The following is an 18,877-nucleotide window of genomic DNA, read 5'->3' as shown; positions in this document are numbered from 1 at the left end:
GAGGACAGAGAGATAGATAGATAAGGATAGTGATAACAAATTGAGAAAACCCTCTTTACACAGGCAATTATGATTAAGAAGAATGTCAATTCAGATTGTCATTGATTAGGAAAAGATAATTACATGCACGTAAAGAGAAATTTCTGAAATTACTAAAATTGTGATAGCCAGACATTTGATTAATTTTAACAATTTAAGTCTTATCTCGTTTCGTTAATTATCGTTAAAAAAAAGTGTAGATCTTGTACTCTTTTAAAATATCAGTAATATTACCCCAATCACGTCTCTTTGTACGTAAACCCTTCTCTTATGGAGAATAAGATACTGATTAAAAAGAAAAAGGAGAAAAATGTCCAGGAGTCCAAAGGAAAAGAAAGCTTATTTTGAAAAAAAAAAGTTATTTGTTAGCATTGAAAGATACAATTTTGAATTATAACCAATGAGTCGCATAGCGAGTTAGTCTAATGTTTACGCCACCGAATATTTAGTTATTAACGTTTGTGGTAGTCTCTTTCAAAGAAATTTCCGTCCATATTCCCGGTCTCAAATTTTGTTTGTAAGAAGGATTTGGGATCTTGATAAGAAAATTAGATAATGTTTTGAAGATATTAAACTGCATGTAGGAAACCTCTTTAGGAATTGTTTCAAGGTACGAAGCTAGTCCTATGTAGAAGAGTTGACCAAAAAATGTTTCCAGTTAAAGTTTGTTGTCATTTGAAAACAAATGTTTCCAATTAACGGTTAATCTGATTTACGCACTCATTTCCGGATAAACTATCAACTTAGTTACGTCTACATAAACCTTGGCATAAAAACCAGAGTTCCTCATTTAATTAACTTTCTTTTGGCCATGCTATTGTGGTGTTATATATCTTGAAGGCATTTTCCTCACCCTTCTATGTTAGTTTTCTTTCCTCATTTGGGGAAGCCGTGGCCATATAAGTAAGTAGATAGATGCTGCCATTGTATTTTTCTTATGTGTTTGGGTTTTAGAAAGGTAAAGTGAAGACCATTCATTTCTAACAAATGAAATTTGACCTTTGTTGTAGTGTGATAATCATTCCGTACCCAATTATTAGTCTCCACATTTGGGGTATTTGTAGTGTATACACCTCAACCTTCTCCCATGACAACCTTAACCCATTTCACCATCATGGATCCTTGTCCTTCTCAGCTCATAACTGTGTCTGTTTCATTAACCTTCTGACCATAACTCACACCTACCATCCTTGACCTGGCACACAATAAACATAGTTATTTTGGGAGATAACAAAAGTCGAAACAAAAGAAATTGTGTGAAAGTATACAAGCAACATTCAACTGTGATATATAAACTTCAACGATAGTAGATAACCATGGTCTATGGAGTCACCAACTTTTTGAGACTTATCTTTGAGGAAAAGAGAATACTCAATTAGGAAAGAAGAGGTGTTGGATTTGCATCACCATTATTTTTCAACAGATAAATTTTTCTATTTTCTTTTTATATTTTGAAATATTAATACACTATAATCATTTGAAAAATGGAAATTCATTTCATAAAATAAATTAGTTTTAAACGTATGGATCGTACAATTTAGAAAATAATTTGCATTACAAATTAATCTGAAATATAGTTTGAATTACGGATTGGATAATTCAATATGTAATTTGTATTAGAGATAATTATTCAATTTTATGTTATAAATTATACAATCTAAAATATAATTTTGTAGTATAAATTATACATTTTGTTATGAATTAATGATTGTCCATTGATTTGATACATTTACTCATATGATTCATTACTCTTTATGGTAAATATTTGTATTAACTAAGTTGATTTGTTTCCTTTATGGATTACATATTGTATCTATAAATAGGACTCTTCCTATGAATAATAATACACAGATGAGTTGCTCCCTATTCTCTCATTCTCTATTCTCTCATTCTCTATTCTCTATTGTTTCTTCACTATTATCTATTATTCTCTTTATTATTCACTTTATTTCATAACACGTTATCAGCACGATGCTCCAACCAATTGAGGACTAGTGGAAGCTTTTTCTCTATAACGACAGTGTTATGCGTGTCTCAATCCAGGCTCTTTCTAATCCTTTCTCAAATTATAATTTTACCTTATATTCTTCCTCTTGTGATAAGAATTATTTAACTTTATCAATTTTCATCTTCGTCTTATTATTTTTATTTTTATTATGACGGTGATTATTATTATTATTATTAATATTATTATGTTATATGCTAGTTCTAAACACGCGAAAAGTTGCAAAATTTGGATTTGTGACTCTGGATATTACAAGGAAGAATTCCTTATATTGGAATTTTAAATGTTGAAATACATTTATATGCAATTGATATTGGGATACCATTGAATAAAGAAATAAAGCATCTAAGCAATTAATTTGCTCATGCGACAAAAATATTGTGAAAAGAGATTTCACAAATATTATGAATTTATTTCATGCCTATGTATGGCTGGCTGGACAAAGCAATAAAGCTTTTGATGAAAAATTATGAGATCCGCCTAATCTGCTCCATTCCCAGAAGTGAATGCAGCAATAAATATTATGAATTTATTTCATGTCTTTGTATGGCTGAACAAAGCAATGAGCTTTTGACCTCAAGAAAATCATGAAACATGTCTAAACTGGTTCTACTTCATTCCCAGAAGTGAATGCAACAACATTTTGTTTATATTTTCATGATCGTGATCGTGATCTTGATTATGGACATGATTATAAAGAAAATTTCAAAGACACATTTTGTTACCAGAAGTGGCACAATAATGTGAAAAAAAAGGAAAATGTGAAAATATTGACAAAAAGATGAAAGTATATATTATCATTACGGTGGTAAAGACCATTTGAGTTGTACTTATTGTACACCAGAGCATCTTACAAATAATGAGAAGAACATAGAAACACACTTTGCTTATGAAGATGGTGATTCTGATTATGGCCATATGGATGCTACTCATAATATTGTTATTTTCTTTGCTAAAGCAAATGAAAGCATTGATCACCTAATTGATTATGAGAGTGTTGAAAAAAATAAATCTCATATTGATATTTACGTTTATATGAAAAACGAATGTTTGCACTAGTACCAAAAAGATATGTGTCTTATTGATAGTGCAACAACTTATACAATTCTCAAGAGTAATAAATTTTTCTCTTGTTTGATAATGCGAGACATCAATGTTAGTATTATTTATAGTACTACAAATATATTTGAAGACTCTAGAAGAGCTATTATACTTCTACCAAGAAGTTGAATAGAAACTTATTAAGTTTCAATGACATTTGTCTAAATGGATATTATATTGAGACAAACAATGAAAAAGCTATGAAATATCTTTATATCTCTATGATTGAGTTGAAAAAGAAAGTGTGTTGGAGAAATTATCAACATTCTCTTATAGTTTGTACTACAAGTTTATTAGTACAATTAAAATGTATGTCATAGTAAACCAGAAGTTTACAAATCAAAATGATTGTCTTGTTTGACATGATCAGTTATTATGATGCGAAAAAAAAAGGGTTGAAAAACTCATGTGGACATGTTTGAAGCGTGATAGACCTATTGGTTCCAAATATAAAAACTCTTGAATGAGAAAGGGAGCTAAAATGCAAAATGACCTAATCGAAAAGGTTAAAATCCCAAAAGATTCATTTGACATAATTAATGGTTCGGTTCCAGAAGAACCTCAAGTACTTGAAATTGTTGAAATGATGAGATCTCAATAAATTATGTCATGAATCATAGAATATGGAACCAAAATAAAGTTAACATTGGCGAAAATTTTACTTATAACATAGCGATGAATGTTATGAATGACAATGAGGATCAATAAGCAATGATCATTGAAGATTGTCGACGAAGAAAATATTGGCCAAAATGAAAAATGCAAAGAAGCAAATTGTATTTGCTTACTGAACGAAAGGTTTTTGGACGTATAGTTCGCACACCTGAAGTTGTGAAACTTGTTGGGTACATATGGATTTTTGCGCAAAAATCAAATTAAAAATGATGAAATTGTTAGATACAAAGCATAATTGGTTGTTCAAGGTTATTCACAAAACCTTGTATTGATTAGTGAAAAAACATGTTCACTAGTATTTGATGCAACAACATTGCAATATTCGATTATCCTAGTTGCACAACAAGGTTTGCATTTACATCTAATGGATGATGTTACAACCTATTCGTACGGTTCTTTTGAGAATCATATTTATATAAAAATCCCTGAAGGATTTTATTTGCCCAACAAGACAAATTCTAAAGAGGGTTATTCAATAAAATTGAACATGCTCTTTTATTGATTAAAGCAAGGATGTGTGTGGTATAACCATCTTATTGAGTTCTTATTAAAATAAGGATATGGAAATGATCCTTTTTGTCCTTGTATCTATATGAAAATATTAGAAAATCAATTTTTCATAATTATTGTTTATGTAGATGACATAAACATTGTTGAAACTACTAATGAGCTCACAAGGCAATTGAAAGAATTTGAGATGAATGATCTTTGAAGGGCAAAGTCTTGTTTGAAATTAGAAATTGAGTATTTAAATAAAAGTATTTTTATACATCACGAGGCTTATATGATTAAGGTGCTTAAAATGTTCTAAATGGACAAGTCATGTCCATTATGCACTCAAATAGTTGTGAGGTCGTTAGATGTTGATAAAGACTATTCTTAGACCTCAAGAAAATGATGAAGATCTTCTTGGTCTAGAAGCACCATATCTTAGTGTCATAGAAACACTAATGTATCTTGCGAATTATACTCGATCTAATATTGCATTTGCTATAAATTTGTTAAGCAAGATATAATTCTTCAACTACAAGAAGAAAATGGTTTGGAGTAAAACATATACTTTGTTACTTTAAGGGTACTACGAATATGAGCTTATTCCATCCAAATGATTCAGATTCAGACCAATGGGTTATGGATATGCATGTTATTTTACATATTCTTACAATGTCACAATGGTTGATCACAAACAAGATGTTTGTTCACATGTGGTAGCACAATGGTTTCATGAAGGTATATGAAACAAACCATAGTAGCAACATCGTCTAATCATACAAATTACGAGGAAAGTTGTGAATATGTTTGGTTAAGGTTTATAATTCAACATGTGCAAGAAACTTGTGACTATTCCCGAGAAAGATGGAATCAACAACCATATATAAAGACAATAGTGTATTGTTCAATTGAAAGGATGATATAGATATCCAAAAATTCGTTCATCTGAAAATATGACAAGTCTATTTGTAAAGTTTTTTCCAAGAAAAACTTTTGAGCAAATGACTCACAAATTCGGACTCTGTCACCTTAATGATGTAAGTTTACATGAGGGGGAGAAATAGAATATGTGATGAACAATATTGTATTAAAGAATACAGAATGTTGTACTCTTTTTCCTTCACTAGGTTTTTTTTTTATCCCAAAGGGTTTTTCCTAGTAAGGTTTTAACGAGGCACATTCTTTATCAATGGACACTCAAGGGGGAGTGTTATGAATTAATGATTGTCCATTGATTTGATACATTTACTCATATGATTCATTACTCTCTATGGTAAATATTTGTATTAACTAAGTTGATTTGTTTCCTTTATGGATTACATATTGTATCTATAAATAGGACTCTTCCTATGAATAATAATACACAGATGAGTTGCTTCCTATTCTCTCATTCTCTATTCTCTATTGTTTCTTCTCTATTATCTATTATTCTCTTTATTATTCACTTTATTTCATAACACATTTTAAAATGTAATTTGTATTACATATTGTCTTTCAAATTTTTATTAGAGATTATACAATATAAAATATAATTTGCATTTTGAATTAATTTTTAAATTTATATTATGAATTGTACAATCTAAAATATAAATTTTCATTTCAAATTATATAATCTAAAATATCTATGGATCATATAATCCCAAAATATAACTACAACATGGATGTAATTGAAATATTTAAAAACTATGAGAGTGCAACAAGAAAACATTGGGGGTGCAGAAAGAAACTCTCTCCACTGACCTGCTTAATGCACCGCCTGTACGAGCCCACGACAATGGCCAACTGGCCTGCATAATCCATAAAACGAAATTTGCCACATTTTAATTTTCAAGTCAGAAAAAACTCTTATTCTATTTCATAATGTTATTCTTTTATTCCATGTTTAAATCTTTAAGCCAATTGAAGTTTTCCGAATTTAACAACAATTTTCGAATTTTGACTGATCTTCTTAGATCAAATCTTGAGTTGATGGAGGAGAAATTTGTTATTAACTTTTGCTAGAATTTGTGTTTTTAACTTGAGTTATACTTACTAATGTATAATCACAATATATAAAATAAGACATACACATATTATTACTATTCAAAATTAGAACATATATAGAATATCAGTTGCTATTATATGGTATCCCCATACTAGAATGATTATAATATAGAGGCATTATATGTGTTCAAATAATTAAAAAAAAAAAAAAAAACGTGAGAACATGACTTTTAATAACGGTCTGAGCCTTACACTTCTGACACCTTAAAAGAGAATATAATAGTTCTTTGTTACGAAAAACGACGTGAAGAAAGTGTCAAAAGCTAAAAGAGATGGATATTAACCTCATTGGAATTAACATTGTGGACCTATAAGTACCATGAACATGATGATCAAGACCACACTTCTGAGTTTGGGGACCTCTTTCTTATATATCCACAATCATTCACTCTTTATGTTTCCTTTTTTTCTGATATTTTCTCTTCCCCAGTTACTTCCTCCCTCTTCACCACGTGACACACTTCAGTCAAACTTGGAGATGTCACCACCAGGCTCATGTCAGCCAAGGCTCTAAAAGTTAATTAGTTAAAACGTGTTCTTGTCCTTTTCATCTAGTAATTGGTCTGAAACTATCTTAATTTTTATATGTAATAATAAGGGTTAATGATTTTTTAACATTTTTTAATGTTGTCTTTACCATTGTCTAAAACTTGTCGTTTCCGTGACAAAGAAAAAATGTATCAAAGAACATGAATTTTAAAAAACTTTGAGCATTAATAAAAAAATGTAAATATAAGTAGGTCAGAATTAAGAGCAGATTTTGTTCTGAATTACCCAATATTTTATGTGTGAGGAAGTAGAAGGAGAAGAGGATGAGGATGGAGCCGTTGGGGGTGGAGGGGCGCGGCTTCTGCAATAAAAGAATAGCGCGCCATCATTTTAACTTAACCCTTCCAACAAACTCTCGCACCACTTTACTAACACTAATGCTCGTCAATGGTTTCAACTTACAAGGAAAACTAGCCGTTACTCACTGTTTCTCGCAAACAAAGACAACCTCTGAACTCTGCATTCATTCTCTCTCTTTGTAACGCTCTCAACCGGGGCGCGCACCTACACTTCTTTATGTCGTCACGTGATCCTTCTCGTTCTCTCTCTCTCTCCTCACTACAAAAACCATCCTTCAAATGTTCTTGTCTATCTCCACATCACTTCCAACACACACACTCCCTCTTTCTGTTCCATTCATTCAAAAACATCTCTTTTAGTTATGGTAGCGGAGAAAGCCAACCTTAACTCTTGTCAGTTTTCACAACAAGTAGGTAATGCAGACCAAGTCTCTGACAAGAAGAAAGAAAGATGGAAGAAGACTCCGTCCACGGCGCACAACAACCCATGTTATTTTTTGTTTCTCCTCTGGGTGTGGACTCTTGTTCTCTCCACATGTTTGAATTCGGTTTTGTGCGAAGATGAGGGTTGGGATGGAGTGGTCGTGACGGCGTCAAACTTCTTAGCACTTCAAGCGTTCAAGCAAGAGTTGGTTGATCCCGAAGGCTTCTTGCGGAGCTGGAATGATAGTGGCTATGGAGCTTGTTCCGGAGGTTGGGTTGGTATCAAGTGTGCCAAGGGAGAGGTTATTGTAATCCAGCTTCCGTGGAAGGGATTGAGAGGGCGTATCACTGATAAAATTGGGCAGCTTCAAGGTCTTAGGAAGCTCAGTCTTCATGATAATCAAATTGGTGGTTCAATCCCTTCCACTTTTGGACTTCTTCCTAACCTTAGAGGGGTTCAGTTATTCAACAATAGGCTCACAGGTTCCATCCCTTCTTCTTTAGGTTACTGTCCTTTGCTTCAGTCTCTTGACCTCAGCAACAACTTGCTCACAGAAGCAATCCCTTATAGTCTTGCCAATTCCACCAAACTTTATTGGCTTAACTTGAGTTTTAACTCCTTCTCTGGTCCTTTACCGGCTAGCTTAACTCACTCACTTTCCCTCACATTCCTTTCTCTTCAACATAATAATCTATCCGGTCCCCTTCCTAACTCTTGGGGTGGGAATTCTAAGAATGACGAGTTCTTTAGGCTTCGAAGTTTGCTCCTAGATCATAACTTTTTCACTGGAAACGTTCCTTCTTCTTTGGGTGGCTTAAGAGAACTCAATGAAATTTCCCTTAGTAACAATAGGTTTAGTGGAGCTATACCGAATGAAATAGGAACTCTTTCTAGACTCAGGACACTAGACATTTCTAATAATGCATTGAATGGGAGCTTGCCTGCTACCCTCTCTAATTTATCCTCGCTTACACTGCTCAATGTTGAGAATAACCTCCTTGAAAATCAAATTCCTGGAACTTTAGGGAGTTTGCACAATCTTTCTGTTCTGATTTTGAGCAGAAACCAATTTAGTGGCCATATTCCTTCGAGTATTGCAAACATTTCCACTCTTAAGCAGCTTGATTTGTCACTGAATAATCTCAGTGGAGAAATTCCAGTCTCCTTTAACAGTCAACGTAGTCTTGATCTCTTCAATGTTTCTTACAATAGCCTCTCAGGTTCTGTACCCTCTCAACTTGCCAGGAAATTCAACTCAAGCTCATTTGTGGGAAATATTCAACTATGTGGATACAGCCCCTCAACACCATGTCCTTCACAAGCTCCATCAGAAGGAGTCATTGCCCCACCTCATGAAATGTCAAAACACCAACATCGTAGGAAGCTAAGAACCAAAGACATTATTCTCATAGTAGCAGGAGTTCTTCTCATAGTCCTAATCATACTTTGTTGCATCCTTCTCTTCTGTCTGATCAGAAAGAGATCAGCTTCGAAGACCGAGAATGGCAGAGGTGTAGGGAGAACTGGAACTACGAGGGCAGAAAAAGGAATCCCTCCTGTTGCTGCTGGTGATGTTGAAGCAGGTGGGGAGGCTGGAGGGAAACTAGTCCATTTTGATGGACCAATAGCTTTTACAGCTGATGATCTCTTGTGTGCAACAGCTGAGATAATGGGAAAGAGCACCTATGGAACTGTGTATAAGGCTATATTGGAGGATGGAAGTCAAGTTGCAGTAAAGAGATTGAGGGAAAAGATCGCTAGAGGTCAGAGAGAATTTGAATCAGAAGTCAGTGTTCTGGGAAAAATTAGACACCCCAATGTTTTGGCTCTGAGGGCCTATTACTTGGGACCCAAAGGGGAGAAGCTTCTGGTTTTTGATTACATGCCCAAAGGAAGTGTTGCTTCTTTCCTACACGGTAAGTTTGATATTGCAAATAGGGGAAAAAATATGTAGTTCTTTAAACATTCATTATTCGTCTTGCTATTCTGCATAATCCTTTTTAATTCAAACTTCTATTAGCAAAATTGCGGATTACTAAAATGAAACCTAATTCTGATCGTAGAATAACACAGATAACTCCAAAGTCATTTGTGTTATTAATATTGCCTACTATAAGCCAATATTTTGTTTTTCATCTTTATGCAGGTAGTGGAACTGAAACATCCATTGATTGGCAAACAAGGATGAAAATAGCACAGGGCATGGCTCGTGGCTTGTTGTACCTCCATTCCCAGGAGAACATTATACATGGAAACCTCACATCCAGCAATGTATTGCTTGATGAGAATACAAATGCTAAAATTGCAGATTTTGGTCTTTCTAGGCTGATGACAACTGCTGCTAATTCCAACGTGATAGCTACTGCTGGAGCATTGGGATACCGGGCACCTGAGCTCTCGAAGCTCAAGAAAGCCAACTCCAAAAGTGATATCTATAGCCTTGGTGTTATCTTGTTAGAACTCCTAACGAGGAAGTCACCTGGGGTGTCTATGAATGGAGTAGATTTACCTCAGTGGGTTGCCTCCATTGTCAAAGAGGAGTGGACAAATGAGGTTTTTGATGCTGACTTAATGAGAGACTCTTCAACAGTTGGCGATGAGTTGCTAAACACATTGAAACTCGCTTTGCACTGTGTTGATCCTTCTCCATCAGCACGACCAGAAGTTCATCAAGTGCTGCACCAGCTGGAAGAGATTAGACCAGAGAGATCAGTCACAGCCAGTCCTGGGGATGATTCTATAATATAGGACAAATTTTGCATTGATTTTTTTGCCTTTTAATATTAAATGTTCTACAATTCTTTCATTCTTATATTAATTTTGCCCGTTTGAATGCTCGAGTTTGTACATATCTACATACTACAATAAGGTGGCTTACCTCTGCCCCAAGTTGTGTGTAATTCTGTTTCCTTCCGCGGCACGTAATAGTTGAAATATATGCTCTCTCAGGAGCATCATTGTTGCTTCTGCAAGATTCTCTCAGCTTCTATTTTCTCCCATAAATGCATTATATTAAACGTAACTGTATTGTGGGAGAAATAAAGACTCAACATATGTGAACAATACGAATCACATCTTGAATTAAAAACCTCTAACAACTAGAACAAAAACACACCCAGCAAAAGGATCGGATAGTTAAAGAAGGTGAAACCTGTATTGGCAGCAAGAAAAAAAAAACATCCACTCTAATTCCAACTTCAAAGTTCACTCAATAAAAAACACACACTAAATCATAACATAAAAATAAGACAAAAAGGGAAATCAGTTTAAAATCACTAATTTGGCGTGTTCAAAGATTATTGATGGCATAACCTTGTATTCCCCGGAACCTTCATAGAGAATGCAGTGTTGATTGCTAGCATTGTTGCTAGGTATTCATGTTTTTATCCTGCAACATGGAGAAAAACAACTCATCAACACCAGAGAATGGTTCTGTTCATATCAGAAGATCCATCATTGTGAAATTTCCTCATGCAAATTAATATACAAGCTAAAGAACGTTACCCAAATGTTTGATCGATTTGGTGTTGAACTCTTTACTATCTGCTGCGATTTAATAGCTTCATATTGCCACATTTCTCATGTTAGTTGCTCGTATGTCTCGCACAATCAAATAGCGGTTCTTCAGTCAAACTCAATCTTTGTTCACTCATTGTTTCCCCGTGTCATGTGGAAATAAGAGATTTAATTCATGTTTAGATTTCAGTTAACAGTTTGTGTATTGAAATTCCACCCTTTTTAACTTGATCCATCATAGTGATGCGAAAGTTAGCAAGTTAGCAGGACAACGCATTATTATTATTATTATTATTATTTAATTTTGTTTATTTATATATGTTTATACTTTAAAAGCACAGTTAATCGTATGCTTATTTTTTAAATATTTAATTGAATTAATTAAAATAAATATTATATTTACATATTAATATGAGTTATGAAATTTTTTAACTGACTATACAACTTGTATGTGGTACCAATTAACTGCCTAAACCTGTTGGTTGGCTCTTGTACCACGAATATTGGGGGCCCATTGCCCGAAATGATGCTTATACAGACCAAAACTTTGTAAAGCATTATAGTGACTTTGGACCTTTTCCCGGTCCACAATTTCCAAAGACTAATGGACTTGTGAGGACTATGACTATGAAAGCCCAAAATGGACAACAAAAGTTTCTACGCCATTATAGCGACACACCACCTCTTATGTTGACACTGTAAGTAAAGACTATCACTGAAACCTAGCTAGCATGATGAGTTTGTAAACAGAAGGCCCCACTTTGAAACAGAGCAACATGATGAGTTTGTAAACTTTTTTAAATTCTCAAAATCAAGAAATTTGGCACCCATTTATAACTAACCATGAAAAAGGAAGCCAGAAATTATATATGTTTATAATATGGACGTAGGTACGTTATCGCTAAGGACATGTGGTGTAGTTCCTATTTTTGCCTTTCTTAAGAATGTGACGAGTCAGTAACAAACTCTACCAACTCTGTATAATGCAGTGTCATGATTTGTTGTTCACCTATCAAATCTCAATTTGGTTTCTCCATTGAAAAGCCTACGAATCACACCTTCATCTTTTGCTTCACACGCTTTCCTTCTAACGCTTTGTCTCACAACCAACCAAAGCTAATACCTTTTAGTGCCTTGCCTCATCCCATCATTCATCAATCAACCCAATTTACACACAACATTCACACTGTACCCTCTTACACAGATTAGCTCAGACTCAAACCATTGCATCATTCCTTCTCATCTAAGATTTCTATATTTTCTATTACATCATCCGATAGGGACACTAAATATCCTACACCGCTCCAACTTTGTCCCCGTTTTCACCACTCCTTACTGTTGAACATCCTCACACAGTTATCAAATCTGAATTCTCCTTTCAATTTTTCTAAAAAAGTTAATTTTTTATGTTTAGGGAATTTCAAAGTATTGTAAGTGTGAAAGTTTGAGATCTATGATGTGAATTCGTCTTATCCATATGCATGAAGGATCAATTGATGGAGTCAAACAACAAACAGGTCGTTAACTATAACAAACCAAATTCTCCTAGGTATTGTCAAACATTTGAATAACTGTGAGGTATGAGATTAGTTGAAGATGTGGCATTTATATGGTCACCTAATGTTCCTCAAAAATCAAAACGATGTGTACCTGGTACACACAAGTACGTATCTTTGTGAGTATGACATTCTTGTGTGCCTGTAATTCTTCGCAGATGTCATCCACTCATAAAAGAAAATTAATTAAATCGTGTTGGGTGACGGGTCACCTAATTTATCAGTTTATGCTTCCGATATATTGTTCATAAGTATCTCTAACTAAGTTCTTGTTAGATGCAATCAAATCACTTTAGTTAGTTATAGTTCTTTTATTTTGTTTGCTACAATGATTATTATTAGTCTACGGCACTTGAATATATATCTCCATCAAAGTTAGTAGCCTAAAGGTATAAGAATTGGCGAATAACAACACTAGACAGTTTTACCAGACAAAAAAAAAAGAAAGAGGGTGACCTACAATGAGTTAGAGCTTCACGACCACCACCCTTTGACTTCAACAAGGCTAAAAAATCAACAATATTGAAGAAGGAATAATAAAACTGTAAAGTATAGGTCATGCATATATTAAAAAAAAGTCGCTCTGTTCAGCAGTGAAGGCCTTCGTGCACGGTTTAGGGCTACAATTTTTAGGGGATACTAATGTATATACATATATTTAATTAAAAGTCAATATATAATGATTGTTAGTGTTGTATATGATTTTACTAGAAAAAATTTAAAAGATAAAAACCTGTAAACAAAAATATTAATGGGTCAGTCTATTGTTTCGAAAAACAAATGAAAAGAGGAGGAGTGCTTGACATTAAAAAATTATATATAGAAATAATATAGTTTTGTAAATCGATTATTGCATACACTTTTATTAGTTGCAGAAAGATTGCAAAGTGATATGGACGTGGAATTTAATTCAAAAGTTAAATTCATAGGAAAATGGTCATAATGAAAATATAATTGAACACTTATATAATATCAATTTTTTTTATCAGTAAAGAATGAATTAAAATTAAAAGAGCACTTAAGGGGTGCTCTAACCCTTATACAAAAAGTTATCCTGTATACAATGATGCACTAGTTTGGCATCATAACACTAGCTAAACACATATCTGTGAAACCCAAAAAATGACAATGGAAAACTACTTGAAATCCTCAAAGTATACCGAAAATATGCATGATATGAAATTCTAAGTTGTTTCCTTACACCAGCCCAGAAGCGCATATTCATTATTGTTATCCAAGCTCCTACAACTGTTTCTTTGCTACACTTCCCCTATATATTCCACTGCATCTTTAGGAAACAACTTCTGACATAGTGTAGAATGTGCAATTGTGAGTCAAGATAACTATTATATTCTCATACAAACATCCTTCTTCCTCATCAGTTCATAGACATAGATGTGTCTTTCATTTGATCCCACAATTGGATTTCAACCAACTGGTACTATTAACTTTGCAATACAATGGTTCCTTCCTCTATAATTCCTGTATTTGTTCACCTGGCACACTTGAACACATAGCAGTTACCATATCAAAGAGATTTTAAACAAGTATACGGATATAAACACCAATCACTATATGAGAATTTTACACTTGGAATTTTGTGTTTCATCCAAACCCAGGCCATGACTTGGGCAAGAGCAAAAAGCTCAATAGGATCTACTTTACTTTGTTTGAATATTACCCCATTCCTGTATTTCCAAATTTCCCCTATAATTGTTAATCACATTCCATGTCATACTATAATATCAAATATTGAGTTAGACGCATAAACAATTTTATTATTTGTAAAAATCCTTTTTTCTTTTAACTAAAATAAAACTCTAAGTCTTAAAAAACTTAGCATGTCTCCTAATATATCAAATTATTAATACTCCATAAAAATATAATAATATGATCTTAATAAAATGTGTAAATCAATAAATACAATAGTACTATTTAAAAATATTGTAAATTAAATTTATATTAAGAAACAAATAGTGTTCATTTGTTTAATGCTAATATAATTTTATTAATATGTTTTTAAATAATTTAAAAGTTAATAATTTTCGTTTTGTACATTTAAAAATGTTTAAAATGTAATAAATATGACCGGATTCTTTATGCAATAACAATAATAATGATAAAAATAATGTAAATTTGGACTGATAAAGAGTGGCACAATATTTAATTGTGTACTTGTTACTTAACTTATTTCTTGAGCAATAAAATATACTCTTCTCCACAAATCACGAGCATTCCTTAGATGAAAAGAAAGTGCACTTTAGGCCGTTTACTACACTAAATTATATGTAGTTGTCTGCAGGTAATTTGCAAGAATTTAATTGACTAGCAAAGCAAAGAAAAAAAGTGAAAATGCTTTTTGTTTTGGCCTTTTTGAAAGGTTATATATACTTTTATGACAAATGGAATGGATGGATGGTAAATGGAAGAAATTATTATGTAGTAATCCTTACGAGTTAGTGAGTCTGGTTAGGTTTTTTATAGATTACAATTTTTTGATTATTTATAATATACAAATTGATTGAGATTATAAATATGTAACATAACTTAATCATATGTAATAATTTTTCAGTTAAAAGGAGTTTGTTAACCTCGTTAAGTTCCTGTTTCTGTAATAAGTCAAATAAACATCAACAAAGGCAAGTTTTAATTCATAGCAAGAGTTGTGCAAGGAATTGGAAAAATATAGCCCATTACATCATAGTCACACATGTTTGAAAACAGTTATATAGATTTTACTTTGAGAATGAATGGGAGTTAGAGAAAGTTGTGGTTAAAACGTCTTATTATTTATTAAGAGAACAAAGATATGGACATAATTATGTTTCAGAAAAATCAAATCTGAAGACTTCTGAAGTAAGCATAATTAACTAGCGGGTGCAACAACTCCTACAGTTTGTTTGTTTCAACCAAGTTAAGTTTCATTCTAGATTCTGACCTCGACAAATTTAACCTAATCACCCAACCTCATTCAACTTTATCTCTTTCTCTCCCCTCTAATCCACCCTATAAAACCACCCTCTCCCACTCTTACACTTCCATTGCAACCTTAACTTACACCATTCATATTCACACCAAGCTCTTCACTACTCGCCCAAAGATGACCATTCTCGACAACCACTACTCCTCCATCTTCTTAGCCACCATTTTCCTTCTCTTAACTTCAGCATTGTCTGCAGCAAATGCAAAAATTCACGCGCATGAGTTTGTTGTATGTGTTCTCTTCTCTCACTCTTTTTCTCTTCTTTCTTTGGACTAAAATCTTCTTCCTTTTTACTCCTTTCTCGTAAGATAATAACTTCCTTGCTGGTTGTCGTGGAATAGGTTGAAGCAACTCCAGTGAAGAGGCTGTGCAAAACACACAATGCCATCACCGTGAACGGCCAATTCCCCGGCCCAACGTTGGAAATCAACAACGGAGACACTTTGGTCGTGAAAGTCACAAACAAAGCTCGTTACAATGTGACCATTCATTGGTACGATATTAACCAAGCAAAATATTTGCATGGTGGTGTGACAGGAACATGAAATCTATAAAATTAAACAAGGAGTTTAATGAACATTAATTCACTTTCAGGCACGGTGTTAGGCAGATGAGAACAGGATGGGCAGATGGACCAGAATTTGTGACTCAGTGCCCCATTCGTCCTGGAGGAAGTTACACCTACCGTTTTACCGTACAGGGACAAGAAGGAACACTTTGGTGGCATGCTCATAGCTCCTGGCTTAGAGCCACCGTTTATGGTGCTTTAATCATTCGTCCCAGGGAAGGACAGCTCTACCCTTTCCCCAAGCCAAACCACGACACACCCATTCTTCTTGGTACGTAATCACTTCTCCCTTTTAAATATTTACATTGATGAAAAGAACAAGACAGGAGCATAGGTACAATATATAGAGTTTGTGTTGTGGTGTCTTTTGTTGTCTTGCTTCTGCACAAAGATTGAAGGGTGATAGTGATGATGGTGATCAGGGGAATGGTGGGACGCAAACCCTATTGATGTGGTGAGACAGGCCACACGAACTGGAGGAGCTCCTAATGTCTCTGATGCATACACCATCAATGGTCAACCTGGTGATCTTTACAAGTGCTCAACCAAAGGTTTGAATTCTCTTCTTGATTTTTATTACGTTCAACATGTCACATGTCTTTTTGAATAACTTTACTTTGTAAAAAGATTTCACAATTAAACCAGAAAGTAGTCGTGAAAAAGAGAAGCTCTTAGGACAATGACGTGTGATATCAAATTATTAAAGATGTCAATTATTTAAGAAAACTAGTCAACAATAGGGTTGTCTTCCGGTAGGGCGTCTACTTGATGACCTTTTTTACTTTTTGTTCTCCTTTAAAGACAAAGTGTCTCCCCAAACCAAAAAGAAAGACAATTTTTAAATAAAAATAGTTCAAAAATTGTAATTTTTAAAGATAAAATATTTTTATACTCAGTCTCAGATACAGTCCATTACATTGTTTTATTGTTTGAATTTAATATGACTGGAAATACAGATACTACCACTGTTCCGATTCATGCTGGAGAAACAAACCTTCTACGTGTCATCAATGCTGCACTCAATCAACCTCTCTTCTTTACCGTCGCAAACCACAAACTTACGGTCGTTGGCGCCGACGCCTCCTACCTCAAACCCTTCACCACCAAAGTCCTCATGTTGGGACCCGGCCAAACCACTGATGTCCTCATTACCGCCGACCAACCACCATCTCGCTACTACATGGCGGCGCGTGCATACCAATCTGCTCAAAACGCTGCGTTTGACAACACCACCACCACCGCAATATTGGAATACAAATCACCTCACCATGGTAACCATGCTCAGCATCATCGTTCTAAAGGTGTGAAGAGCAAAACGAGACCTATAATGCCTCCACTCCCTGCTTACAACGACACAAACACCGTCACTGCTTTCAGCAGAAGCTTCAGAAGCCCCAGAAGAGTTGAGGTCCCCACTGAAATCGATCAAAGCCTTTTCTTCACCGTGGGCTTAGGACTCAACAAGTGCCCTAAAAACTTCAAACCAAATAGGTGTCAGGTATTGCACTATTAACCTAATTCACTTATCGTAAAACATCAGAATCAGAGATTCTTAGCAGGTTTGGAAAACGTATTAATTTTTGTTCCACTTCCCATGGCAGGGACCCAATGGGACGAGGTTCACTGCGAGCATGAACAACGTTTCTTTCGTGCTACCCAACAACGTTTCCATCTTGCAGGCTCAGTACCTCGGAATCCCGGGAGTGTTCACGACCGATTTTCCGGGGAAGCCGCCGGTGAAGTTCGATTACACCGGCAACGTGAGCCGTTCATTGTGGCAACCTATTCCCGGGACTAAGGCTCACAAGTTGAAGTTTGGGTCGAGGGTTGAGATTGTGTTGCAGGATACTAGCATTGTTACTCCTGAGAACCACCCTATCCATCTCCATGGCTATGATTTCTACATTGTTGCAGAGGGGTTCGGGAACTTCGACCCCAAGAAAGATAGGGCGAAATTCAACCTTGTTGATCCTCCTTTGAGGAACACAGTGGCTGTCCCTGTAAATGGATGGGCAGTTATTAGATTTGTTGCTGATAATCCAGGTATATAAACACGTCAAAAGAGTACATTTAGCACTAACAATAAAAAAAAGATTTTTTTAACTTCATTTAATAATCTCATTTATGCAAGAAGCAATGATTTTGGACTTGTTTTGGCATGATGTAATAATGTGTGTATTTATGAATCGTAGGTGCATGGCTTATGCATTGTCACTTGGACGTCCACATAGGGTGGGGTTTGGCGACGGTGTTGTTGGTGGAGAACGGTGTTGGGAAATTGCAGTCCATAGAGCCTCCTCCGGTGGATCTTCCTCTTTGTTAGGATAATCATCCACTAAAGAAAGAACGGAGTGATACCAGTTTTTGTTAGTTTCAAAGTTTGGTTAATGTTTCCCTGCATTTTGGGAGGCTTTTGTTTTTTGTTTTGATTTCATTGCTTTTGCTTTGCTTTAATTGTACCTTCTTTTTCTATAGAGATAAATTGGGTTTGAAACTTAGGGAGGGATGGTGATGCGGTTTCAACGCAAATATACCATCTCAATAGCCATAAGCCCCACTCATTTTACAAGCAGATTTGCTAGTTTTGAAGATAATATAAGCCCTGGATTTTTTTTGTTACAAGTCTT

At 34.5% G+C, this 18,877-nt stretch overlaps 2 protein-coding genes and 2 long non-coding RNA genes across 4 annotated transcripts; 2 read left to right on the top strand and 2 right to left on the bottom strand.

The window, feature by feature from the left end:
• Positions 1-863: 863 nt before the first annotated feature.
• On the bottom strand, positions 864-10,211 carry LOC114175712. Its single transcript, XR_003602896.1, has 3 exons — positions 10,137-10,211; positions 6,053-6,099; positions 864-1,234 (listed from the first exon to the last, which is right to left on the bottom strand). It is a non-coding gene; the product is annotated as an uncharacterized LOC114175712 (long non-coding RNA).
• LOC114175699 (probably inactive leucine-rich repeat receptor-like protein kinase IMK2) lies at positions 6,526-10,580 on the top strand. The gene is made up of 2 exons (XM_028060487.1): positions 6,526-9,543; positions 9,774-10,580. The coding sequence occupies exons 1-2, from the start codon at positions 7,566-7,568 to the stop codon at positions 10,373-10,375; spliced, it is 2,580 nt and encodes an 859-aa protein (XP_027916288.1). The 5' UTR covers positions 6,526-7,565; the 3' UTR covers positions 10,376-10,580.
• LOC114175705 lies at positions 10,221-11,315 on the bottom strand. The gene is made up of 4 exons (XR_003602895.1): positions 11,132-11,315; positions 10,940-11,015; positions 10,506-10,649; positions 10,221-10,312 (listed from the first exon to the last, which is right to left on the bottom strand). It is a non-coding gene; the product is annotated as an uncharacterized LOC114175705 (long non-coding RNA).
• Positions 11,316-15,745: 4,430 nt separating this feature from the next.
• LOC114177496 (laccase-12-like) lies at positions 15,746-18,872 on the top strand. The gene is made up of 7 exons (XM_028062872.1): positions 15,746-15,910; positions 16,024-16,175; positions 16,277-16,521; positions 16,673-16,801; positions 17,207-17,748; positions 17,852-18,293; positions 18,443-18,872. Exons 1-7 carry the CDS (start codon positions 15,800-15,802, stop codon positions 18,571-18,573), a joined length of 1,752 nt encoding a protein of 583 aa, XP_027918673.1. The 5' UTR covers positions 15,746-15,799; the 3' UTR covers positions 18,574-18,872.
• The last annotated feature ends 5 nt before the right edge of the window (positions 18,873-18,877 follow it).

Source organism: Vigna unguiculata, chromosome 1 (genome assembly GCF_004118075.2).
Source record: "Vigna unguiculata cultivar IT97K-499-35 chromosome 1, ASM411807v1, whole genome shotgun sequence".
NCBI lineage: Eukaryota > Viridiplantae > Streptophyta > Magnoliopsida > Fabales > Fabaceae > Vigna > Vigna unguiculata.
The sequence above is the reverse complement of the archived record's forward strand: the minus strand, read 5'-3'. Positions and strand labels throughout refer to the sequence as shown.